We start from the raw sequence: 26,569 nt of genomic DNA on the forward strand, positions 1-26,569 counted from the left end.
TATTGCCATCGACAATCTGGGTCCTCATTTGAACCACCAATGAATGAATGAATGAATGAATGAAGGAAGGAAGGAAGGAAGGAAGGAAGGAAGGAAGGAAAAATAGGAAGAGTAGGGAGGAAGGAAAAAAGGAGGAAGGAAGGAAAAATGGGGGGAATGAGGAAAAATAGGGAGGGAAGGAAGGAAGGAAGGAAGGAATAGCATTTAGACTTATATGCCGCTTCCCAGTGCTTCCCAGCCCTTTCTAAGCAGTTTACAGAGTCAGCCTCTTGCCCCCCACAATCTGGGTCCTCATTTTATCAACTTCAGAAGCACAGAAGGCTGAGTCAACCTGGAGCCTGGCGAGATTCGAACTGCCAAACTGCTGGCAGCCGGCAATCAGCAGAAGTAGCTTGCAGTCCTGCACTCTAACCACTGCGCCACGGAGGCTGGGACAAATGCCGAGGGAGGCGAGGGAGGACACTCCTTTTCCAAAAGGGCCGGAGGGGACAACCCTCCCCCCCTGCCCAGAACCGCGACCGGGAGGGACCCACTTGTCCATGTAGAGGGCAGGCGAGTCTGGCCGCGGCGACTCCAGGTCCTGCATGGCGTTCCACTCGTTGAGGCAGCTCTGCTCGGAGGCGATGCAGCTCTCGTAGTAGGTGGCCCAGACCAGCGCCATCCCCCCCGGGAAGTAGTTGTGCCTCCGGGCCATCTCGCAGGCCTTGTGCAGGATCTGCAGAGCGGACCTGCGGGAGGGGAGACCCCAAGGGAGAGGGCTCGGCCCGGGCACCTGGGGCAGGAGAAGGCCCAGCCACACCGACAGGGCTCAGTCCACAGGCACGGCAGAACCCGCCCGACCACCACAAGGCCCAAAGAGCTGCTGAGGCCGGCCATGGACCGCCGGGGAGGGGGCTGTGGTGGCCACGGAAAAGCGGTTTCGGCCTCAGGAAGGGGAGGAAGCAGGAACGGAGGGGGTCACTCACCACATGGCCTGCACCGAGACGGGCTTGAAGATGTGGGTCTTGCTGGCCGTGCTGACGCTGAAGCCGCTATCAAGGACAGACAAAAGTCAACACAACGCACACAGGCCAGAGTCGGGCTCTTCACACATAAACACACCGCGCACTTTTCACAATAGAGCCAAAAAAGGATTCTCCCTCTGGGCCCGAGTCCTGCAACTATTCTTGGTATCTATGGGCAGGTGGGTCCTCGGTACCCAAGAGACGGAAGCAGGTGAGGTTCAGAGGGGGAGCTTAGCAGCTCTTGGCACAAGGGGCCACCCCCTCCCCCTCCAGGAACTGATAATAATAATGACAACGGAGTTGGAAGGGACCTTGGAGGGCTTCTAGTCCAGCCCCCTGCTTAGGCAGCAGAACCTACACTACTTCAGACAGAGGGTTATCCAACATCTGCTTCAGAACTTCAGTGTTGGGGCTTTCACAACTTCAGGAGGGATTAATTGTTCTGACTGTCAGGAAATTTCTCCTTAGTTCTAAGTTGCTTCTCTCCTTGTTTAGTTTCCACCCATTGCTTCCTGTTCTACCCTCAGGTGCTTGGAGAATAGCCTGACTCCTTCTTCTTTGGGGCAATAACCCCTGAGATATTGGAAGGCTGCTATCGTGTCTCCCCTGGTCCTTCTTTCCATTAAACTAGACATAAACCCAGTTCCTGCAATGGTTCTTCCTATGTTTTAGCCTCCAGTCCCCTCATCCTCTTTGTGGCTCTCTCTGCCATCTTCCTAGAGTCTCAACATCCTTTTTGCATCGTGGTGACCAAAACTGATGCAGGATTCCAAGTGTGGCCTTATCAAGCCCTTATGAAGTGACATTAACCCTTTGTGTGATCTTGATTCTCTCCCTCTGTTTTTCACCACAGTCTCACGGCCCTCCACCAGTTTAAGAACATAGACCCTAAGACGAGCCCGGCTGAATGGGGCCAAATCCCCTCGAGTCCAGCATTCTGTGTCCCAGAGTGTCCCCCCAATTGTCCATGAGGATCTTGAGCACAAAGAGAAGGCAAGACCTCCCTTTCCCTTGACCCCCACCCAATGGGACCCAAGGGAACCCTGCCTGCCTCAACCCACATAGAGGTGGCACTTGGATATCCAGAGAGAGAAGGAAGGAAGGAAGGAGAAAGAAAGAGAGAGAGAGAGAAGGGAGGGAGGGAAAGAGAGAGAAAGAGATAGAAAGAAAGAAAGAAAGAAAGAAAGAAGGAAGGAAGGGAAGGAAGGAGATAGATAGAAAGAAAGAACAAAAGAAAGAGAGAGAGAGAGAGAGAAGGGAGGGAGGGAGGGAGAGAGAGAAAGAGATAGAAAGAAAGAAAGAAAGAAGAAGGAAAGAAAGAAAGAAAGAAAGAAAGAAGAAAGAAAGAAAGAAAGAAAAGAAAGAACCTAAACCCTAAGAACCATTTCTTACCCATCTCCATCCAGGTGGATCTTCGTATCGCTCCACAGGCGTAAGACCATCCCGATGGTGCAACTCTGGCTGTCGGGAGAGAGGAATGCGGGGGGTCCAGGGCTGCTGATTGGGGGGGTGGGGGGTCCCAGCCCTGTCCTTCCAGTGGTCCCCCAGGCCTTGCCCCCCCCTCACCTCTCCTTGCTGGAAAAGTCCACGCCCAGCAGGATGTTCTCCTCGGTGTCTTGGCGCCCGCTGCTGTAGACGACCACCATGTAGCGCACGCGGTCGCTCCAGGCACTTTCCAAGCGCACGGCCTGAAACCCAGCAAGGCAGTGCTCAGCTCTCGTCCCTTGGGACAAACCTCTCTTTAGCTACCTTCTAGTTTAGCTAGACATGTTTCTGGCGAGACAAAAAGAAGAGGGTTTAATTCAGTTTCCCCAACCCACCTGGGGCCCTCTGAAGATACCTGGCAGCACAGGCAGGGAAGGGGGGCTGGGAATGATGGGGTTCTAATCTGACGCCCCTGGAGGGCCCCCGGGTGCCTCCTTCAGATCCAGGGAGAAGGTCTCACTCAAGGCCAGGTCCCGCTAGCTAAGGGATCTTCTTCAGATCTTCAAGCAGCAACGACAGTGAGTCAATACAATGGTGCCTCTACCTACGAATGCCTCTACTTACAAAATGTTCTAGATAAGAACTGGGTGTTCAAGATTTTTTTTGCCTCTTCTCAAGAACCATTTTCCACTTACAAACCCGAGCCTACAAAACTATAACCGGAAAAGGCAGGGAGAAGCCTCCGTGGGGCCTCTCTAGGAATCTCCTGGGAGGAAACAGGGTGGAAAAGGCAGGGAGAAGCCTCCGTGGGGCCTCTCTAGGAATCTCCTGGGAGGAAACAGGACAGAAAAGGCAGGGAAAAGCCTCCGTGGGCCTCTCTAGGAATCTCCTGGGAGGAAACAGGACAGAAAAGGCAGGGAGAAGCCTCCGTGGGGCCTCTCTAGGAATCTCCTGGGAGGAAACAGGGCCGGAAAAGGGAGGGAGAAGCCTCCGTGGGCCTCTCTAGGAATCTCCTGGAGGAAACAGGACAGAAAAGGCAGGGAGAAGCCTCCGTGGAGCCTCTGTAGGAATCTCCTGGGAGGAAACAGGGCCGGAAAAGGTAGGGAGAAGCCTCCGTGGGGCCTCTCTAGGAATCTCCTGGGAGGAAACAAGGCCGGAAAAGGTAGGGGGAAGCCTCCGTGTGGCCTCTCTAGGAATCTCCTGGGAGGAAACAGGACAAAAAAGGCAGGGAGAAGCCTCCGTGGGGCCTCTCTAGGAATCTCCTGGGAGGAAACAGGGCCTCCACCCTCCCTGTGGTTTCCCCAATCACACACATTATTTGCTTCTACATTGATTCCTATGGAAAAATTGCTTCTTCTTACAAACTTTTCTACCTAAGAACCTGGTCACGGAACGAATGAAGTGCGTAAGTAGAGGCACCGCTGTACTTTGATTTCAGGAGACAGACGGCGCTCACAACCAAGCATTGATGGCTACAGCTAGGAGAAATGATGGTTGGAGATACCCAGCTTCCAATGCTGCTTTGATTGACAGAAATAGGTTTCCTCTTCATAGATCTACTCTGTGCTCCCAAGCAACTCCTTTTGCCAAGGTTGGATCTACTGGGGCAGGAGTAGGCAAAGGGGGCTCTTCTAGGACATGTGGACTTCAACTCCCAGAATTCCTTGAGCTAGCATGATTGGCTCAGGAATTCTGGGAGTTGAAGTCCACATGTCCTAGAAGAGCCAACCTTTGCCTAACCCTGAGCTGGGGCAAGACCGCTGCCGTATGGGGCAAGACCGAGGCAAGGCTTTGGCAAGTCCTCTTACCAACTTGATTCTGTCCTCACAGCGAAGGAGGTTGATCATCACCTGAAGGTGCTGCGGCAAATCACCTGTGGACCCGCAGGTAGCAAAGTCACCAGGTGCCTCTCCTGGACCTGTCTTGGTGCATCCACTCACCCGGCTCCCCCTTCTCCACCCGGCCCTGGGCGCTGGCATAGCCCAACCCCCTGGGACCCTGTCCCTCAACCCTGCCAACTCACAGGTGGGGGGACTTCGTTACCTGCATGTTTGTGAGGCTGCTGCAGGAGAGTCCGGGGGGGCCCTTGGGGGCTGTTTCCTTGCTGCAGGAACAAGGCCGCTCCCTTGACCATGAAAAAGCTCTCGCTTAGGCTGCAACACACAGAGGCAGAGCACAGGTCAGGCGGGGGGAGGGCGTGTGGACAGGCTGACTCCTCTGGGGCAACGTCCAGCTTTCTGGGGGGCCATCATCCCCAAATAAAGTCATTTTCCTTCTCCCCCATGGTGCAAAGGAAGGACCCCCTGGTCGCCCCCACTCTAGGTCCAGGAGCTAGTGGCTCGTCCTTTCCGTGGCTGTGGTAGCGTCAGGACACTATTATTATTATTATTATTATTATTATTATTATTATTATTATTATTTAGATTTGTATGCCGCCCCTCTCCGAAGACTCGGACTGGCTCACAACAATAAAGCATAGTGCAAATCCAATTATTAAAACAGTTTAAAACCCTTAATGCAAAAACAATCAAACCCCCCAAACATACCATGCATAAAAACGGACCAGCCCAGGGGAATCAATTTTAAGAAGTGGGTTTTAAGAAGTTTGCAAAAGGCAAGGTGGGTGGGTGCAGTCCTGATCTCCGGGGGGAGTTGGTTCCAGAAGGCCGGGGCCGCCACAGAGAAGGCTCTTCCCCTGGGCCCCGCCAGACGGCATTGTTTCGTCGAGGGGACCCGGAGAAGGCCAACCATTAGTGGGACCCGAGGATTGTGCCCGATCCCTTCACACACTGGAGGCCTTGTTCCCGAGCCAGGAGCCAGGGGCACTGAGCCAAGCTTTAAGTGAATGACTTAAGTGCTTGTCAGAGGGGGATTGAGGAAGCTTTGCCGGGAGCAAATGATTTTAGAAAGGCGCCTGGCTTCCCGTCAGAAACAGACTGCGTAATTTTCCATCCCCGGGGTTCCATGCTGGTGTGCTTCAGGAGTTGTGCCGGCAGGAGTTTCCAAGGGAAGAAAGATGAGAATTTCTCCAGCAGAATTGCCTAATGGCCCTGGGTCGTCCAATTCCACCAGGGAGATTATTCTCTGCCCATAGGGTTTTCTAAAAAAAAATCCCTCTCCCTCCCAGCTTCCATTTTCACGTGGAGATTCATACAGTGCCTTCTCGGAGGTGGGAAGGAATTGGTCCCAACCTGGAGAATTCACCAGGACAGGAAAGGTCTCCAACCTGGCCGAATTTTAAGACTTGTGGACTTCCAACTCCTAGAATTAAAGTTGCAAACCCAGCTTGAAGAATTCTAAGAGTTGAAGTCCACAAGTCTTAAAGCTGCCAACAAGCCGGCGGCCAACAAGAAGAGCTATCTCATCAGCACCCCAAAGAAAGCGACGGAGACCTCAAACCCTGTGAGTAGTGTCCCCCCGCCCCCTCCTACTGAAAGAGTAGGAGATGCTTGGAACAAACTTCCAGCAGACGTGGTTGGTCAATCCACAGTGACTGAATTTAAACATGCCTGGATAAACATAGATCTACCCTAAGATAAAATACAGGGAATAGTAGAAGGGCAGACAAGATGGACCACGAGGTCTTTTTCTGCCATCAATCTTCTAGGTTTCGATGTTTCTAACTCTACTACAGTGTTTTCCAACCTTGGCCACTTGAAGATATTTGGACTACAACTCCCAGCATTCGCTGGCTGGGGAATTCTGGGAGTTGAAGTCCAAATATCTTCAAGTGGCCAAGGTTGGGAAACACTGACCTAATGAACTGATAGCAAAAAGGAATAATTCAGAGGATATTTATCCAATTCTTTAAAGCAAGGGTGTCCAAGGAACTTTTACGACTTTAGAACTTTAACTCCCAGTGTCTGACTGTCTGGATTTTCACTTCCATTCAAATTTGGTCGTTCTACCGTCTTTGGAGCCCAACCTAGCAATACGTCTATTTTTACAGAGAAAGAACCGAGGCACAATGCGCAACTTGCCTATGAAACATTCCAGATGCGATAGTACCGTACTAGGAAATGAGGATATGCACACTCAACCAGTTAAACATGTGCCATTTGGGCTGCAGGAAGGGTCTCATCCACCCACCCACCCACCCACCCACCCACTCCAGAAGTGGCTACTCCCACCTGAGGACGTGACTTCATGAACTCCAACTGTCGAGTCTGGAGGACAGAAGGAAAAGGGGGGACACGATCGAAACACTTAAATATGTGAAAGGGTTTAATAAGGTCCAGGAAGGAAGTGTTTTTAATAGGAAAGTGGACACAAGAACCAGGGGCCACTAACCAGGGGTTAGTTGGGGGAGAGATCAGAAGCAACATGAGAAAATATTATTTTGCTAGTAGATGTTTGGAACAAACTCCAAGCAGACGTGGTTGGTCAATCCACAGTCACTGAATCTAAACACGCCTGGGATAAACATAGATCCACCCTGAGATAAAAGACAGGAAATAGTAGAAGGGACCAGGAGGTCTTTTTCTCTGTCAATCGTTTATGTTTCTAACCGTAGGATCCTCTCCATAACGTGAGTCCAGTTACACATTTGGCCTTCAGCCCCATCGAGAGAAAACCAGCCATTAAAATAGAGTTTTGTACCTGGGTTGGTTGTGAACAGAGCAGACTAACGCAACCGTTTCTGCAGCTCAGGGGAAGCTCGGAGCAAACATGGCCAAGGAGCCTTCGCGGGAAAACACCCACCCAGAACGAAGCCCCTTCGGAAGGTCTCGGCCTCTGGCAAAGCTGTAGGTGGCCAGGTGCAGGAAGGATGTGGCGTACAGCTCATCTGTCTGGAGCCCACACCACATTTCGGACTAGAAAATGTCCAGAGATACTTTACGAGAAGAGCCCTCCACTCCTCCCCTCGCAACAGAATCCCCTACACAACTAGACTCACAATCAACACGACCTAAGCGTAGCCCATAATATCATCTGCTACAACGTCCTTCCTACTTCAGCTTCAACCACAACAACATTCGAGCACACAACAGATGCAAACTTAATGTAAACTCGACTGCAGGAAATACAACTTTAGCAACTGAGTAGATAATGCATAGAACTCCCTACCTAACTCTGTAGTATCATCACGAAACCCCCAAAGCCTGACCCTTAGACTGTCCACTGTTGACCCCGCCCGATTCTTAAGAGGTCAGTAAGGGGCCTGCATAAGTGCACCAGAGTGCCTTCCATCCCCTGTCCTAATGCTTCCCTCTTATTAGTATCATGTATATAAATATTGCTATATTTCTGTACACCACCAATACGTGCTTGACAAAACAAATACATAAAATAAATAGAAACACAGAAACATGGAAGACTGACCACAGAAAAAGACCTCCTGGTCCATCTCGTCTGCCCTTATACTATTTCCTGTATTTTATCTTAGGATGGATCTATGTTTATCCCAGGCATGTTTTAAATTCAGTGACTGAGGATTGAGCAACCACGTCTGCTGGAAGTTTGTTCCAAGGATCTATGACTCTTTCAGTAAAAATAAAAAAAAAACATTTTTACTTTTAAAAATAAATATGTACATACGGCTGGGGATGATGGGGTTTCTTTAAGCAGCCAAAACATCGCGTGGCCCTGAAGGAGAGGCAGAGGGTGGCAAAGTCGGAGAGGTTCATAACCAGCTCCTCAAAAGTCATGGTGCTGAGCCTTCCACATTCCTCGGTGGGACTGGACACGCCGACCGATCGTTCTCTGCGCAGAGGGGGTGGGAGGGAGGGTTCTCCACGCCTCTCGGGAATGGAGCCCGGCCTCCCCCCTGCCCCCCCACAATCTCTTCTGGGCCCCAAACAAGCCCTCGCCCACCCCGATGAAAGAGGGCTTTCAAAAGGAGAGGGGCACTGAGCAAGGGTCGTGAGACCCTCTCCCCTCTCACAGCCTTCGCTCGCTGGCCAGCTCCGTGAATGAGATGGTTATGATGACATCTTGTGAGATTGTGATGATAAAGTATGGGTAATTAATACTTAAGATTAAATAACTTTTCTATTTGAAGAGCAATTAATTATACGGTATGGGTAAAGAAATTTTTAGGAGGTAAGTAAGCATGTATGACATTGGAAAATAACCACTTTGGCCTAAATGTAATAAAATGTAATAGATAAATAAAAGCAAATCGGTGAGATGTAATAGCAAATAGTATTGTAAGTTTGTATAAGGATATTGAAAAGTTTATATGAAAGTTTTCCAGGTGATAAAAGGAAAGGTGGCAACATATTGTTGGATGATAAATACTGAATATAAATGTAAATTCATTGTATTGTATTGAAGATTGAAGGTATAGGATATTGCACTGTTTAAAAGTGGAGAAAAATAAAAAACCTTTACCCTGAAAAAAAATAGCAGGAGAGACCCTCTGGGCTGGGCTGTCCTTGGGGGAGTCAAAGGGGTCAGCCTGATGGACGAAGGGCTGGCATGCCTCACCGCCCACCCTCAGGAGAGAGCAAGGCCATCTCTGGGCAATCTGATTAGGGTCCAATTTCAGTGGGCAGCCTTTGAGAAGCAGACGGGGGAGACGAGACCACTTGCCCATGCCTTGACCTCAGGAGACCCAAGAAGGTCTTTATTTTCCATGGAAAAGTTAAGAACCTAAGAAGAGCCCGGCTGAATGGGGCCAAAGCCCCTGGAGTCCAGCATTCTGTGTCCCACAGTGGCCCCCCAATTGTCCAGGGGATCTTGAGCAAAAAGAGAAGGACAAACTCTCCCTTTCCTTTGACCCCCCAAAAATGGGACCAAGGGAACCCTGCCTGCCTCAACCCACATAGAGGCGGCACATGGACATCCGTTTCAATAACCACCTAGGATACACTCGGCATCCCTGAATCTGTCTCATCCTGCCTTGGAGCTCTCCAGACTGACAGCTGTCACGACCTCTTCTGGAAGGGAATCCCATCAACCAAGGACCCTCTGGGGAAGAGATATTTCCCTTTATTTGTCCTCACTTTCTTACCTGTGAGCTTTAGGGAGGGCCCCCTCGTCCTAGTATTGTGTGATAGAGAAAATAATGTTTCTCTATCCACCTTTTCTATCCCATGCAGGATTTTATACCCTTCGATCAAGCCCCCCTTCAACGCCGTCTTTCAAGGCTGGAGAGACCAAGGCCTTGCAACCTGGTGTCCTAAGGGAGGGGCTCCATTTATTTGATCATTCCTGTTGCCCCTTTTTTGCATTTTTTCCAGTTCCATTGTATCCTCCTTGAGGTCTGGTGACCAGAACTGGACACAGGACTCCAAGTGGGGTCTCACCATCGATTTGCACGGAGGCAATACAACCCTTGCTGACTTATTTTCGATCCCCTTCCTAATCAGGCCAAGCACGGAATTTGCTTTTTTTAACTCCAGGAAAGGGAGCAACCGGCCAGGGTTTCCGTCCACTTGGCTTTTCCAGAAGCAATTCGACCGCCTGGCTCAGGAATTAGTTTTAAGCTCTGGGAAGGTCCAACCTCTGGACGCATCCCCGAGGGGCATTGGGGAGCAAAGTGGTGAGCCGTGTCTGGAGGCAGCGTCCCTCTCTCTCTCCTTGGACCCAGGGGAAGCCCAGCCCCACGAGTGGCCAGAGGGGCTGAAAGAGGCTGGAAAGCTTCTTCGCTCCCCGTCTCTGCTTCCCCAACAAAGGCTCTTTGTCCGGGGGCCATTGTGCGGCTGTCGAGGCGTGGGCTGCCTTGGCCGCCAGGAATTCCAAGCCGCAGAGACCACGAGTCACTCACAGCGCTGATGCAAAGTCTCTTTCGGGGTAAGGTTTTTGGGGGGGGGGAGAAAGAGAGGAGAAAATCTTCCAGAGACCCCAGAAATTTCTCAGCAAAAGGACACGGTGGGCAAGGCAGGGCTGGGGGCCTTGGGGGCCACTTTATCCCAGTTTATCCGAGTGGACGGAGCCGAGGAAGACGGCTGTGTTGGGGACGGACAGGGGTTGGGGGGGAGGTGGGCTTAAGACCCCCCATGTCCCCTTGTGCAAAAGGCATGGGGGAAACACAGGGGGGTTCTTTCCCAGGACGGTCATTGCAATGCAAGCAAGGCCCCCGATTTAAGGACAGGTGGGCCCAATCCCCCCCAACCTTCCCTGGGATAAAAGCCGTGCCGTTAACGAATGCGAGCGGGACGGAGGAGCCCCCACCACCCCCACTGGCAGAGGCCGTGCCCTCAAATATGAACTGACCTCCACAGGCCAAGGGTCCTGCGGGCATCAGCGCCTGAGGCCAAGGGTCAGCCAAAATCTCTGGAGACCCCCCTGGCCTGGAATTGGGAGCCTTAGCAAAGTTGGCCCTGGATGATGGGAGCTGGAGTACCCCCTTTGCAGCCCCGAGAGCAGGACTTGCTTCCGAAGCAATGACCCTGAGCATACTCTTCAGGACAGGTGTGGCTGCCTTTACCTGTGCTGGCTGGGGGGGTCCAGGAGACGAGGGGAATCTCCCCCCACAGTCAAGCCCAGGCAAGGAGGCAAAGGCAAAGGCAGGCCGGGCTCCCTAACAGCTTGGAGGGGGAGGAGGGCCGGCCGTCGGGGGCATTCAGAGACGGGGGGGGGGGCTGGGGGTCCTGGACAGACACTCCAGAGGCTCTAAGTCGACCTCATTGTGGCTACTAAGGGCCCACGAAATCAGCCTTCTCCAGGTCCCGTCCGCCAAGCAATGACGATTGGCGGGACCTTGGGGAAGAGCCTTCTTTGTGGTGGCTCCGACCCTATCGAATCAACTGCCCCCAGAGATTCGCCTCCGTACCGGTCTTTCGGAAAGCCGTTAAGACCTGGCTTTTCTGGCAGGGCGGGAATGAGATGGATTGCTGTGTATGAGTGCTTCTTTTTAGGACATTATTTTATTGTTTTATTATATTACCGATTTTATCGTATATTTTGATTGCATTTTAGGATTATTGTATTTATGCCTCTTGTCAGCCGCCCTGAGTCCACTTGGGAATGAAAATAAATAAAATAAATAAGTCTTCATTGTCCGGCTGAGGGTGAGGTCATCGAGGGCCCGGCTGGAGGTGGAAGCTGCGGATTCGAACCACGGGTTCAAAAACAGGATGCTGACTCACATCCTGGCCAGGTTGCGGACTGAGGCTCGGTCACTACAAGGTGGGCCTGGGAGACGGGAGGAAGGGGGGGCTGGGACCAGCTGGCCACTCAGATAGGGGGCTGGCGGACTGCCTGCAAGGACACCCCAGAACCGCCCCCACCCCCAGGACAAAACATGGGCAGGAAATCTCTCAAGACCACAAACAAGGCTTAGAAAACAGAGAAGAAACATAGAAGATGGACGGCCAAAAAAGACCCTCTGGTCCATCTTGTCTGCCCTTATATGCTATTTCCTGTATTTTATCTTAGGGTGGATCTATGTTTATCCCAGGCATGTTTACACTCAGTGACTGTGGATTGACCAACCACGTCTGCTGGAAGTTTGTTCCAAACATCTACTACTCTTTCAGTAAAATTATATTTTCTCATCTTCCTTCTGATCTTTCCCCCAACTAACCTCAGATTGTGTCCCCTCGTTTTAGTGTTCACTTCCTTATTAAAAACACTTCCCTCCTGAACCTTATTTAACCCTTTAATGTATTTAAATGTTTCGATTGTGTCCCCTCTTTCCCTTCTGTCCTCCAAACTAGACAGATGGAGTTCATGAAGTCTTTCCTGATAAATAATAATAGTAATAATAATAATAATAATAATAATAATAAATTATTATTATTATTATTATTATTATTATTACTATTAATTAGATTTGTATGCCGCCCCTCTCTGAAGACTCGGGCGGCTCACAGCACAACAATAACACAATACTTTACAAATCTAATAATAAAATTTAAAAAAACAATTTAAAAACATTAATAAACATCACCAGTATTATAAAATCCCCAACTACACAATCGTACACATTCAACCCAATCCATCACACCACAGAGGTCGGAAAACACAAATAGGGGGGCGGGGGAAGTAGTTATCACCACGCCTGGCGACAAAGGTGAGTCTTCAGCATTTTACGGATAAGTTTGATACTTAAGTGATAAGTTTGATGCTTAAGGCTTGGGCCGGCCACTTGGACTGGGTGGGGGCAGGACACCCACCCCCAGCAAGGCCTTCTTTGCAAGTTAACTTTCTGCTTTGGGGGTTATTTTAATCCTGCATCTTGTGTTGTATTCCTCCCTCTTTAGGATAACCCTGGCTGGGGCTAAGAACCAGCATTGATGGACAATGGGTGGTTTATTTTCCCACGTTCTACCCTGGGGGAGAGACCCCCAGTCCTGCCCCACAGTCCTACGGGATTGGGCGGCATAGAAGTCAAATACTGTAAATTCAATTCAATTCAAATTTGCTTTTGGGCCTGCCATTTGAGGGATGGGCTTGTACACACACACACACACACACACACACACACACACACCCTTTGCAAAAAGAGTGGACCCAGGCTGTTCAGGGCTTCGGTCCCTGCAAAACTCTGGACACAAGGCACAAAACCCAGACGGGCTGGCAGAGGTGGAATGAGAGCGCCCCCCACAGGCCAATGGCCAGCATTACAGCTTCACCCCCAGGCAGGACACCCCCGTTCCCACCCCTGAGCTGATGCCGGACGGGAGCCTGAAGAGGCTTTAGGGAAGCGCCGATGACCCCTAGCCTGCCCCCACCACTGGGCATCCAGAGGGTTGTGGCACATGGTTTTAACCACACAACCTGGGCACCTGGGGATTGTTCGGGCCAGGCCCCCAATGCATCCCTTCACCTGTCAACATGGGCTCACCCAGTGACTGGAGGAACTCACAGCTGTGTTGGAAACATCACCGCGAGGTTTGTAAGGAAGACGTGGCGATAAGTGGCTGCTAACCCAAGGGTGTGGCCCCCTCCCAGGCCCCGAGGGTTGCCAGGTGAGGGGAAAACTCCACCTACCTTAGGTTGAGCTTGCGTTCCTCATCGCTCCCAACGTCCAGCTGATTGGGGGAAGAGGAAGCAAGAATTAAGCCCAGCATAATTATTATTAATAATAGAATTTATTACGTAATTTTCAGTCTCCTTTGCAAAAACAATAGTACAATAATACAGTGTTTCCCAACCTTGGCAACTTGAAAGATATCTGGACTTCAACTCCCAGAATTCCCTAGTCAGCTGGTTGGGGCATTCTGGGAGTTGAAGTCCAGATATCTTCAAGTTGCCAAGGTTGGGAACACTGCAATAACACCATAAATCCAACCAGCTGGCATTGCAAAAAAATAATTTGGCCACCTTCTTTCACATGTGGAGGTTGTGCCCTACACAAAAAGATTTTGGACTAGGAGACACAAATGGATACAGGAAAGTACCCACCTACAAATAGAATTCACACCGGAACTTCTCCTCTTAGGAACATTCAAGAATAACTATACTAAGAGCATTAAATACCTTATACTTCGTCTTCATATCACCACGGCTAGGATCACTTTTGCTCAATTCTGGAAAGATTTGGGGCACCCCCCCCCCCCCCCCAGAAAGCACAATAATTGGCAAAATCTATGAATACACTGAGATGTTTAGGCTAACAAATCTCTGGGGGCAGTTGATTCTATAGGGTCGGAGCCACCACAGAGAAGGCCAGAAAGACTCGGAGTATTTTGAAATATGGCATAGAGAGTTAAAATCTCAGTCCCATTTCCAAAGAGATGGACCACCTGCCTTCCCAGAGCTTGGAAGAGCGCATGGGCTCCTCGTGCAGACCCTCGGAAGGGCGGCTAGGCAGAGGGGGCACCTCAAGGCCATCCATCAGGATGTCACCGTGTCTGCCGTGAGCCTGTTTCCCTGACCTCCAGCTCAAGGGGCCCTCACCTCCCATCATCCCCGGCCAGCCTGGCAATGCCATGAACTAATAACAGACTGGGTCACACTGTGTGAACGTTATAGATGTGGATGGGATCATGACTCTGCTTTATATGTTGGGTTTCTTTTAATACGGGATTTTACACAGTTTAGATTACATTCGACTTCTTTTTATTGCTCTGAATTTATCTGCATTGCTATTTTTATTATATAATAATTATTATTATTTTTATTATTGCTGTAAGCTGCCTTGAGTCCTTTGCGATTCGGCAGCATAGAAGTCTAATAAATAGGTAGGTAGGTAGACAGACAGACAGACAGACAGACAGATAGATTAGATAGATAATGATAGATAGATAGATAGATAGATAGATAGATAGATAGATAGATAGATAGATAGATAGATAGATAGATAGATGCCGTTCTCAGCCCCTGTGGTCATAATTACCCCATGCATTAAAAAACAAAGGCTCATGGCAGAAACTATGACATCCTGCTACTAGATGACCTTAAGGTGCCCTGCCTGCCTAACCTACCGAGGAGAATAGAGGCCCCTCCCCAATTCCTTGTTCCCTGACCTCCAGCTCAAGGGCCCCTTGTCCCCATCATCCCCGGCCAGTGTGGCAATGCCAGGAAAGGCCAACGCATGCCGTTCTTAGCACTTGTGGTCGTAAGTTTCCCTGTGCATTAAACATAAAGGCTTGTATTGATTGGCGGGAGGGCTCCTGTCTGTCTCCGAGGTTTAACTCTTGATTTCCCCCCCCCCCCAGGCCCAGCCAGCACCTCCAACCATCTCTCTCCTCCTGGGGGCTTTGGCTGCATTTCTTCTCCTCCCCTTTGGGGTGATGGAGAACTTGGCAGAGATTGAAGGCTCCCTGACCCCAAAGACCCCTCCAGCTGGGAGGAAGGGTTGCCTCTTGAAGGGGGGGGGGGGCAAAGGCACCAGAAGGGCGGGGGGGGGGATGCCTGTCCCAGCCCCATCCAGAGCCTCCCACCCAGACGTGGGCTGCTAAGGAGGGATGGGGGCTCCCCCCCCTTTGGCTCAGGTCATGGCTTCTCTACCTGCCCAGGTGCAGTGGCAGAATTGCACTGGACTCGGCTGGCACTCAGAGCCATGGGGGGGGGGGGTTTAGCCCACCTCACCGGGCCACCTTAGTAGTCCCCCTCTGCTCCCCCCCCCCAAACTCTCCCCCTGCACAAAGCTGGCCCAGCCCCCTCCCCCTTCCTGGGCCCACCTGATATTGACCCCACCTGGGGGGAGTAGACCCCCCCACCCCCCAATTCCTGGCCAGAGCAGAAAGGGGCCTTCCGTGCATTGAGGCCAGGACCCCCTCCCCATTCCCAGGCAGACCCCCCCCTCTTTGGTTGGGGGCTGAGCTCCAGAGCTGCTCCCTCCCCCAGGGCCCAAGGGCGGGCGGGGGGCTGCGGGGGGGGGGTCTCCCGGTCTGACCTCGCTGGCGCTGGCCGAGGAGGAGGAGGCGGCGCTGGGCGTGGGCGAGCGCTGCAGAGTGACCAGCGCCATGGCCGGAGCGGCGGACGGGCGGGCGAGCCGGGGAGGAGCCTGCCGGTCGGCGAGGGAGGCCGGGAAGGGCTCGGCCCCCACGCGGAGGAGGCGGAGGAGGAGGCGGAGCAGCCGACCGGGAGGGAGGGAGGAGGAAGAGGAGGGAGGAAGGGAGGGGAGAAGAGAAGGGGAGGGAGGGAGGGGACCCCAGGGGCTGATTTCCCTGTTGCTTTCAGGAGAAATGCTCTCAGTCTTTTATTTTATTTGTTTGTTTGTTTTTGTTTATTTATTTATTTTATTTTGTCCAATACACAATGAGGGTTTTAGTGGGTATATATCTATATACACATAGTAAAATACATGATGAAGGTTATAGAGGAGGTACTCATACGTAGTAAAACATATCAGTGAAAGAGTAGAGAAAAGAGACAGGAGAGATAGGAGAGCAATAGGACAGGGGACGGAAGGCACTGGAGGGCACTTGGACTCGACCCTTACTGACCCCCAAAGATGCCTGGCGACTGTCTCCCCCTCCCAGGCTGCTGGCAGCTCCCTCCATTCCGCCCCCCCCCCCCCACAGCCCCAGAGCCTCTGCCCTCCCCCTTTGTGCTGGGGGCTCTTGCAAGGAACGGGGGGAGGGGGGCGGAGGGGGCCGAGGGTTTAGTTGTTTATTGTATTTCTTCATTAGATCTGTATGCCGCCCCTCTCCCACGTTCAGTGTCAAGAATGCCTGTTGGCAGGGGGTCAAGGTAAGGGGCTGCTTATGCCCAGGTTTGGGGAATGTCCCCATGTGCAGAACTTTTGGGAAGAGCTGCAAGAGGAGATGGACAGGATGTTACACATAGGATGGACAATGACGAAGGAAATGGCGGGATTAGTCCAAAGGGAGGAGAGGGGAGAATGTAGAGCAACAAAAGAAGCAGCCATAGAAAGCACTCAGGTGGTCATAGACCTAGATTGGAAGGATGCGACAAAATGGACAATGCAACATTGGTATCGGTACATGGTGGATCATATTCAGTTTGAGATGATGGACAAGAGGATGAATTCGACCAATGAAACTGATCTGCAGGAACCGATGGGATGAGGTAAGAAGATATATGGTCAGTAGAATTTCGAGACCAATCCATAAAGAATAAATTGGAATCACTTTATAATATGTAAATAGATATATTGCTCTTGAGTTAAAAGGATACACTTAAGAACGCCTCTACTTGCAAATTTTTCTAGATAAGAACCGGGGGTTCAAGATTTTTTGGCCTCTTCTCAAGAACCATTTTCCACTTACAAACCTGAGCCTCCAAAACTGCAACCGGAAAAGGCAGGGAGAAGCCTCCGTGGGGCCTCTCTAGGAATCTCCTGGGAGGAAACAGGGCCGGAAAAGGCAGGGAGAAGCCTCTGTGGGGCCTCTCTAGGAATCTCCTGGGAGGAAACAGGGCCGGAAAAGGCAGGGAGAAGCCTCTGTGGGGCCTCTCTAGGAATCTTCTGGGAGGAAACAGGGCCGGAAAAGGCTGGGAGAAGCCTCTGTGGGGCCTCTCTAGGAATCTCCTGGGAGGAAACAGGGCCGGAAAAGGCAGGGAGAAGCCTCTGTGGGGCCTCTCTAGGAATCTTCTGGGAGGAAACAGGGCCGGAAAAGGCAGGGAGAAGCCTCTGTGGGGCCTCTCTAGGAATCTTCTGGGAGGAAACTGCAACCGGAAAAGGCAGGGAGAAGCCTCCGTGGGGCCTCTCTAGGAATCTCCTGGGAGGAAACTGCAACCGGAAAAGGTAGGGAGAAGCCTCTGTGGGGCCTCTCTAGGAATCTTCTGGGAGGAAACAGGGCCGGAAAAGGCAGGGAGAAGCCTCTGTGGGGCCTCTCTAGGAATCTCCTGGGAGTAAACAGGGCCGGAAAAGGCAGGGAGAAGCCTCTGTGGGGCCTCTCTAGGAATCTTCTGGGAGGAAACAGGGCCGGAAAAGGCAGGGAGAAGCCTCTGTGGGGCCTCTCTAGGAATCTTCTGGGAGGAAACAGGGCCGGAAAAGGCAGGGAGAAGCCTCTGTGGGGCCTCTCTAGGAATCTCCTGGGAGGAAACAGGGCCGGAAAAGGCAGGGAGAAGCCTCCGTGGGGCCTCTCTAGGAATCTCCTGGGAGTAAACAGGGCCGGAAAAGGCAGGGAGAAGCCTCTGTGGGGCCTCTCTAGGAATCTTCTGGGAGGAAACAGGGCCTCCACCTTCCCTGTGGTTCCCCCAATCGCACGCATTATTTGCTTTTACATTGATTGATAAAATTGCTTCCTCTTACAAACTTTCCTACTTAAGAACCTGGTCACGGAACGAATGAAGTTCATAAGTAAAGAGACCACTGTACAGAAAATAAGCCCCCATTTTGGTGGAGGGGCATGAATGTTGTTTGGTGGTGGCCACTTAACACTGAGCACATTGCTATGTGTTGTGTGAATGTTTTGTTGTTATGATAAAAATCAATTACATTTTTTTTTTAAAGAGAGCACTTCAATGCTGGACACAAGAGGTCCCTCCTGCTCAGGAGAAGCAGCGTCCATCCGGTGGGGCTGACCAGGAGCCCTGAGTTACGCCTTGCTTCTCTGTCTCTCTGCCCCCCAAAAAGTTCTTCGGCACAGGAGAACCTGAAGCTCCTCCTCGTGGCCTCATTGTGCTGCCGGAGGGACCTTTGACCAGCACATTCATAGTCTCCCAGCTTTCTTCCTGCCCGGAGCTGCACCCCGTCGGACCGAGACGTTTCTGGGCCTCTGGACAGTCACGGTGAGATGGTTCTGTTCTCTCGCTCGTCTCCTTTGGGGGTGTTGTGAGAATGACCATTATAACAAAGTGGTTCGGAGGGGGGGGGAATGCAGCCTCCTGGGGGTTGTGGGTCTTGTGGGAAAAAGACTCTGGAGATTTAGCAGAGGGAGGGTCTGGCCTTCCGGACGGAGAGACGAGGCGAAACTCTTTGGCTGAGTTTGGTAAAAATCTAGCCTTAAAAAAAAAAAAGTTTTATTTACTTATTTATTTTGTCCAATATACACAACAATACACAATGAAGGAAATAGGGGGTGCCTTCAAGTGAAATATATTAGAGGAAGAAAAGAGGAGAGAAAATAGGAATAAAATATATCAATGAGAGGAGGAAGGAAGGGAGGGAAAGAAAGAGAGAGAGGAAGGAAGGAGGAAGGAAGAAAGAAAGAAAGAAAGAAAGAAAGAAAGAAAGAAAGAAAGAAAGAAAGAAAGAAAGAAAGAAAGAAAGACACCAGGAGGCTCACTTCCTCCTGCTGGCTTCTGAGAAATCCCACCCTCTTATTTATTTATTTTTTAATTTATTTATTTTGTCCAATACACAATGAAGGTGATAGAGGATATACTCTTGTAAAATATATCAGAGAAAGAATAGAAGAGATATAGGCATAAAATATAGGAATAAGAAACAGGAATAAAATATATGAGTGAAAGAATAGAGAAAGAATATAGGGATGGAAGAGAAGATATATGGGATATAGGAGAGACAATAGGACAGAGGACGGAAGGCACTCTAGGGCACTTATGCACACCCCTTACTGAATCTGGAGAGGTCAACCGTGGATGGTCAAAGGGAGAAATGTTGGGGGTTAGGGGATGACACTATGGAGTCCGGTAATGAGTTCGACGCTTCAACAACCCGATTACTAAAGTCATATTTTTTACAGACAAGTTTGGAGCGGTTAATATTAAGCTTGAATCTGTTGCGTGCTCTTGTGTTGTTGTGGTTGAAGCTGAAGTAGTCGCTGACAGGGAGGACGTTGCAGCAGAGGATCTTGTGGGCAATACTTAAATCAAGAGAGATCTAAGACCCCCCCCCCCCAAGAGAGGCTTGGCAGCTCTGAAAAGACTTTCAACCTTTTATTTATGTATTTATTTATTTATTACTTAGATTTGTATGCCGCCCCTCTCCGAAGACTCGGGGCGGCTCACAACATGTAAAAAACAAATCATAAGCAATCAGATAAATTTAAAATATTTAAATATTTAAAAAACCCCATATGCTAACAGTCACACACACAGACATACCATGCATAAATTTTTGTTTGTTTATTGCAAACCATCACAGAAAGAGTGTGTGTGTGTGTTTGTGTGAACTGCAGGGTGGGGTCTTCCTCCCCCTGAAAGCTTAGTGGGCAGCCTGCCGTGTCCAGGGGGAATCGCCCCAGCCCAGAATGCTCCAGCCTGGCCTGGAGACGTGGGGGGACAGTGATTGGCAGCAGTTGGGGGCAAAGAAATGCCCAGCACCCACTTTACACCCCCAGAAGAAAAAATGTTCAGTCTTTTTCTTTGAGATTTGTTCTCTCCAGGGGATGCAAGGTGGTCTCCCCTTCCTTTTGCCCCTTCCAGACCCTCGCCATGCGCGTGGCCGTGATCGGAGCTGGGGTGATAGGCCTGTCCACGGCCCTTTGCATCCATGACCGGTATCACTCCGTTGACCAGCCGCTGCAGTTGGAGATCTACGCAGATGAATTCGGCCCCAGCACCACCAGCAGTGGGGCGGCCGGTCTTTGGCAGCCCTACCTGTACGACAGGGGACACACGCAGGAGACGTGAGTGGCCAAGGCTCAGCTCCCCTTGCCAGGGCTGGCTGGGCCCCTCCTGCGCCTTTCAGGTGACCAGGGGCTGAAGGCCGCCACCCTCTCACCCCTTTGGCCAGGCTGACTAAAGAAGTCCCTCCGTCTCCAAGGGGCAGAAGGTCCAACCCAGGGGTCAGAAGAATTGGCTCTTCTATGACTTGTGGACTTCAACTCCCAATCATGCTAACTCAGGAATTCTGGGAGTTGAAATCCATAAAGTCATAGAAGAGCCAACTTTGCTGACCCCTGGTCCAACCCTTTCTTTGTTTTTCAAGGATTCCTTGGTCAAAAGTAAAGAGTTCAGTGGGTTAAATGTGAAGGGAAACTTATAAACAAGGTAGTTTCTCCCCCCCCCTTCCCCCTTTTGCCCTGGTAAAAAATTGTCAATCAATCTGTGGATGGAGGGGGATCTGTGCCCAGGTTGACCGAGGGCCCCTCCTCTCAAACCATGGCCCCAAACTCCCCCCAGCTGGGCCTTTTTGCCAGCTTCCTACCTGCCAACGGTTTTTCTCTTGCAATTTCCTCCAGTTCCGATAGGAAGGAAGGAAGGAAGGAAGGAAGGAAGGAAGGAAGGAAGGAAGGAAGGAAGGAAGGAAGACGCCCGATCCTCTCTTATTTAATATTGCAGGATCTGGAACAAAGAGACTTTTGATTATCTGCTCCGACATGTTAATTCCGCAGAAGCCGAAGCGATGGGGCTGTTCTTGCTCTCGGGGTACAACCTCTTCACACGACCGGTTCCCGTAAGTGGTGGCCTTAAAACCACCTGAGCTATTGTCTCAATGCAAGCTTGTTCCTCCGTGGGAGGCTGGAGTAAAGACAGTGTTAACAATACTCACCTGGACTTTTGCTTTTCAGGATTTCGGGTCCTCCTTCCTTCCCACCTTGGAATGCAGGGGTAGGCAGAGTTAGCTCTTCTATGTTACATGGACTTCAACTCCCAGAATTCCTGAGCTAGCATGATTGGCTCAGGAATTCTGGGAGTTGAAGTCCACAAGTCACAGAAGAGCCGACTTTGCCGACCCCTAGACTAGAAGACCTCCAAGGTCCCTTCTAGCCCTAGGATTCTATGATCTTGGGCAGGGGGTTGGACTAGATATATTGGTAGGCAACATTGGCTCTTCTGTGACTTGTGGACTTCAACTTCCAGAATTCCTAAGCTAGCATGATTCACTCAGGAATTCTGGGAGCTGAAGTCCACAAGTGATAGAAGAGCCAACTTTGCCTACCCCTGTACTAGAGGGTCACCATCAGTGAACTTCTGGACAATACTACTTGGTTTGTGGTGTGGATGTTGGATGGTTCCGTTGGGAAATTGTGGTGGGTTGATTGTTATGTATGTTGAGATTGGTCTTTGGCATCATACGAATGTTGTTGCATGGTTATACTGTGTATCTGCATACAATGACAATAAAGTATTTATTTTATTTATTTAATGCTGGGAGGGGGATGGCAGAGAACGTAACGGCTGGACGGAGTCACTGAAGCAGTCGGCGTGAGCTTAAATGGACACCGGGGGACGGTAGAAGACAGAGGGGCTGGAGGAACATTGTCCATGGGGTTGTGATGAGTCGGACACAGGTTCGCAACTAACCAGAAGAAGAAGATTCTCTTTCCCCCTTGTCTCACCTTGGGGTCTCTCTCTGCAGGACCCATCATGGAGACCTACAGTCTTGGGATTCAGGAAACTGTCCCAGAAGGAGCTGGAGCTCTTCCCGGGCTACAGGTATGAGTTACCTGCATTATCAGGTATTCTCTTCTCTTGGATTTGGGGAACTGTTGTAGACCAGCCTTTCTCAACCTTGGCTGTTTGCAGATGGGTCTAGTTCAACTCCCAGAATTTGTATCCATATTTTTTCCCCCCTAATTCCAGCTTCGGATGGTTCAACACGGCTCTGATCTTGGAGGGCAAAATCTACCTCACCTGGCTGACAGAGGAGTACGTCTGCCTCTTCTTTGTCTTGGTGTTTATTGAGTTATAGGTAGTTCGGATTTTATTCTCACAGCGACAGAGCGGGTGGCTGGGAAAGCCGGTTGGGGCCTTTGATTAAATCCTTAATCCACCTGGTGGCCTTGAGAACTCAGTTGGAGCCCTTGTCATTCGGTTAATAGAAACAGAGAAACATAGAAGACTGACGGCAGAAAAAGACCCCATGGTCCATCTAGTCTGCCCTTATACTATTTCCTGTATTTTATCTTACAATGGATCTATGTTTATCCCAGGCATGTTTAAATTCAGTTACTGTGGATTTATCTACCACGTCTGATGGAAGTTTGTTCCAAGCATCTACTACTCTTTCAGTCAAATAATATTTTCTCACATTGCTTTTGATCTTTCCCCCAACTAACTTCAGATTGTGTCCCCTTGTTCTTATGTTCACTTTCCTATTAAAAACACTTCCCTCCTGAACCTTATTTAACCCTTTAACATATTTAAATGTTTCGATCATGTCCCCCCTTTTCCTTCTGTCCTCCAGACTCTACAGATTGAGTCCATTAAGTCTTTCCTGATAGGTTTTATGCTTAAGACCTTCCACCATTCTTGTAGCCCGTCTTTGGACCCCTTCAATTTTGTCAATATCTTTTTGTAGGTGAGGTCTCCAGAACTCAACACAGTATTCCAAACGTGGTCTCACCACGCTCTATATAGCGGGATCACAATCTCCCTCTTCCTGCTTGTTATACCTCTAGCTATGCAGCCAAGCATCCTACTTGCTTTTCCTACTGCCCGACCACACTGCTCACCCATTTTGAGACTGTCAGAAATCACCACCCCTAAATCCTTCTCTTCTGAAGTTTTTGCTAACACAGAACTGCCAATGCAATACTCAGATTGAGGATAATAATGACCAGCTCCTCTCAACCTGGTCAGAGATGTTAATGTCTTGAAAACAAACTAGTTGTGGGTGGAGAAAAGGAAGAACAGTGGCCTTCGAGCCCCACTTAGTCTCTCTCTGAGAACCCCAGAGCCAACAGACACGTCTGTCAAAGTCTTCTGCTGACCACCCTCTGTTGCTCTTGACAGGTTGACCTCAAGGAAGGTCCAGTTCTTCCATCGGAAAATCAAGTCCTTCCAGGAGGTGAGTTAGTGCGGGCCGAGAATGGTGGGAATTGAAATCCAGAACACCTGGAGGGCACCACCTTGGCAAGGTCCCTCTAGGACAGGTGCTTCTCAACTTGCGTAAGTGGGAGTTGGAGAAACACCATTCTGGACAGAGAGGGAGGGGTGGGAGGGTCTTGCTTATTCCTGCAAAGCAAGATGGGGAATTAAGGCACTTACTCTCATTCTGTTAGCTGACCGCTGAAGGGGTGGATGTGGTGGTCAATTGCACTGGGGTTCGTGCCGGAGAGCTACAGACTGACCCCGAGCTGTGTCCAGGCCGAGGACAGGTCATCAAGGTGAGGCCTGGGGCTCAACAGGGCTGGTGGAGGCAAGCTGTGACATGCCCCCAGCACAGTGATGGCTGACCTTTTTTTCCTTGGGTGCTGAAAGAGCGTGTGTATGTTCTATTGGGTGAGTGCCCACACCCATAATTCAATGCCCGGGGAGGGCGAAAACAGCTTCCCCCGACTCACGGAGGTCCTCTGGAGTCCAGAAACGGCCTGTTCCCCAACTTCTGGTGGGCCCAGCCGGCTCGTGTTTCGCCCTCCCCAGGCCCCAAAGGCTTCCCTGGAGCCAGGGGGGGTAAAAATAACCTCCCCATCCCACTGGAGGCTCCCTGGAAGCCAAAATCGCCCTCCCAGAGCCTCTGTGCCAGCCAAAATTCAGCCGGCCGGCACACACATGCACATTGGAGCTGAGCTAGGGCAACGGCTCCTGTGCCAGCAGATATGGCTCCATGTGCCACCTGCGACACCCGTGCCATGGGTTTGCCACCACTGTCCCAGTGGGAGAGCACAGCTGGAGGTTGAGGGAGGCTGGTCTGAACCTCCCCAGAAGGCCCTGCACCCTGGGGGCAAGCAGGGAGGGAGAGGCAGGTGTTGTTTGCTGGGGGGAGATGGGCGGTTGGTTCAAATCAATCAATATTCCACTGATTGTCACCACAAACCAGAAGTAATCAGGGCAATGGTTTCTTCTGGCCGTGCGTTGGCCGGCTGCCCCAGCTCCCTTCTCTGGGTTTCTAGGTCGAGGCCCCCTGGGTGAAGCACTTCATCGTCACCCACGACCTTGACGCTGGGATCTACCGGGAGCCCTACATCATCCCCGCGTAAGGAAAAAGGCAGCGGAGGAAAGGCGGAAGGATCCAGGGGGATCCAACCAAGGGGAGGGGGTAGTCAGGAGACATTCCAGCAGCATCTCCTGGGATCGAGCCTCCTCCTTCTATGGGAATCCAGTGATCCCGTGTTCTCAAGATTCAAGGGAGGTTCCCACCCTCTTCTGCTGAGAAGGGAACGCGGTTTCCTCTAATTTGGGGTCCCCCAGAGGGTGGGATTCTGACCTTGCTGGCTCAGCAGGATGCGACCTTTGACCTGGCCCCCCTGGAGGGCAAGAGACCAAGGAAGGGGGTCTCTCCTGAAGGTGGGAGGGGGAGTCAGGTCCTCCATCCTACGTCTTAGCACTGCCCGGGTTTGAAATCACTCAAGACCGACTGCCCCCCCCCCCCCTGTTCTCTGCAGGAGCCGCACGGTGACCTTGGGCGGCATATTTCAGCTGGGCAACTGGAGTAGAGAGAACAACCCCGAGGATCGTAGGAAAATCTGGGAAGGATGCTGCAAGTTGATGCCAAGCCTCCAGGTAGGTCGGAGCCGCCAAGGCTGTTGCGAAAAACACTTGCGTTCTCCTCCCCTAGACCCAGGATAGGCAAAGTTGGCTCTTCTGTGACTTGTGGACTTCAACTCCCAGAATTCCTCAGCCAGTCATGCCAGCTCAGGAATTCTGGGAGTTGAAGTCCACATGCCATGAAAGAGCCAACTTTGCCTACCAATATTCTAGTCCAACCTCCTGCCCAAGATCATAGAATCCTAGGGCTGGAAGGGACCTTGGAGGACTTCTAGTGGCCTAGGGGTAGACCAAGTTGGCTCTTCTGTGACTTGTGGACTTCAACTCCCAGAATTCCTCAGCCAGTCATGCTAGCTCTGTAATTCTAGGAGTTGATGTCCACATGCCATAGAAGAGACAACTTTACCTACCTGTGCCCTAGACATCCATAGCAGCTGCTCCAGGGTTTTTAGTGGCCCTTGGCCAATGCAGAAGTCTTGGGTTCTGAGGATAAGCTGCTGCCTGTCATTCTTTCCAGGGAGCCAAGGTGGTCGAAGAATGGAGTGGTTTGCGCCCATCCCGCCCTGCGGTCCGGCTGGAACACGAGACCCTTCGTGACGGGGTGCTTCGATCGGAGGTAGCCGTTGTTTCCTGGACGAAAAGGATTCCAGGAGATGCTGTAGTATCTTCTGTGCCTTGCCTCTCACCTGCTTCCTTGCTTTGAAGTTCCGGTTCTTTCTCCCCCAGGTGATTCACAATTACGGGCACGGAGGGTTTGGGCTGACCATTCACTGGGGCTGTGCCATGGAGGCAGCCAGACTCTTTGGGAAGATCCTAGAAGGCCAGAAGTTGACCAAGCCACCTCGGGCAAAGCTTTGAACAAGTAAGCAAAGGTGGAGGTCTGTGTTTCCCCCCACTTCCCTCTTGCAATAGGGGGCTGGTCTTGTCAGATTTGGGGGTCTGGTTCCTTAAGGGGATTTATAGCTGGAGTCGCCACTTCGGCTGTGTATACAAAGTAAATGAGGCAGCGGTTTGGGATTGGGGAGGGGCTCCAAGGTTTGTGAAGCCTTCCCTCTTTCCTTTCAACTGGATTTAGGTTTTTGGTACCACCCCCCAAAAATGTCCCAGATGTTGATGGAGCAACACAGGAAGCAGCAGATGGAAAATTTGTAACATCGACCATTGCATGGATCCCCAAATCTAAAATACAGATAAACTTTCCTCCTGGGTGCTGGGTTTTATTCTTAGGGAGATGATGAACGAATGCGTTTAAGCGGGGGGGGGGGGGGTCATCTGAAAATAACAATTTTGGGATTCTTTCTCCAAGCCAGAGGTCAGTCCTCCTCTTGCTCTGTAGGTCAATACAACTTTCACTCATGCTTTTTCTTCTCAAATCACAACTAGATCTGCCTCCCGATCTATATTCGCTTTCCTTCTGGTTTCTAATGGCGTTACCTTCCGTTAAAGGGTTAAATAAGGTCCAGGAGGGAAGTGTTTTTAATAGGGAAGTGAACACAAGAACAAGGGGGCACAATCTGAGGTTAGTTGGGGGAAAGATCAGAAGCAATGCGAGAAAA

The 26,569-nt window shown here is 50.8% G+C and overlaps 2 protein-coding genes across 3 annotated transcripts in view; one reads left to right on the forward strand and one right to left on the reverse strand.

Moving 5' to 3' along the window:
- The window catches only part of SSH1 (slingshot protein phosphatase 1), a 17,479-nt gene extending 1,673 nt beyond the window's left edge, over window positions 1-15,806 (reverse strand). The window contains 9 exon segments of the mRNA XM_070762017.1: window positions 7-23; window positions 534-728; window positions 966-1,031; window positions 2,397-2,465; window positions 2,571-2,692; window positions 4,238-4,302; window positions 4,473-4,582; window positions 13,311-13,351; window positions 15,661-15,806. Of these exon segments, the coding sequence (XP_070618118.1) occupies window positions 7-23; window positions 534-728; window positions 966-1,031; window positions 2,397-2,465; window positions 2,571-2,692; window positions 4,238-4,302; window positions 4,473-4,582; window positions 13,311-13,351; window positions 15,661-15,732 (757 nt within the window). The 5' untranslated portion in view covers window positions 15,733-15,806.
- Window positions 15,807-15,898: 92 nt separating this feature from the next.
- DAO (D-amino acid oxidase) lies at window positions 15,899-26,216 on the forward strand. Of its 2 annotated transcripts, XM_070763337.1 has the most exons (13): window positions 15,899-16,799; window positions 18,187-18,464; window positions 20,064-20,266; window positions 20,922-21,036; window positions 21,943-22,019; window positions 22,167-22,232; window positions 23,319-23,373; window positions 23,588-23,692; window positions 24,419-24,501; window positions 24,911-25,028; window positions 25,531-25,629; window positions 25,740-25,875; window positions 26,089-26,216. In XM_070763337.1, the coding sequence occupies exons 3-12, from the start codon at window positions 20,073-20,075 to the stop codon at window positions 25,869-25,871; spliced, it is 1,044 nt and encodes a 347-aa protein (XP_070619438.1). In that variant the 5' UTR covers window positions 15,899-16,799; window positions 18,187-18,464; window positions 20,064-20,072; the 3' UTR covers window positions 25,872-25,875; window positions 26,089-26,216. The 2 variants fall into 2 exon arrangements, with proteins under 2 accessions (XP_070619438.1, XP_070619439.1); XM_070763338.1 differs by lacking the exons at window positions 15,899-16,799; window positions 18,187-18,464 and having other exon boundaries at window positions 20,041-20,266.
- The last annotated feature ends 353 nt before the right edge of the window (window positions 26,217-26,569 follow it).

The sequence above is a fragment of the Erythrolamprus reginae genome, chromosome 10 (assembly GCF_031021105.1).
Source record: "Erythrolamprus reginae isolate rEryReg1 chromosome 10, rEryReg1.hap1, whole genome shotgun sequence".
In the NCBI taxonomy this organism is placed as follows: Eukaryota; Metazoa; Chordata; class Lepidosauria; order Squamata; family Dipsadidae; genus Erythrolamprus; species Erythrolamprus reginae.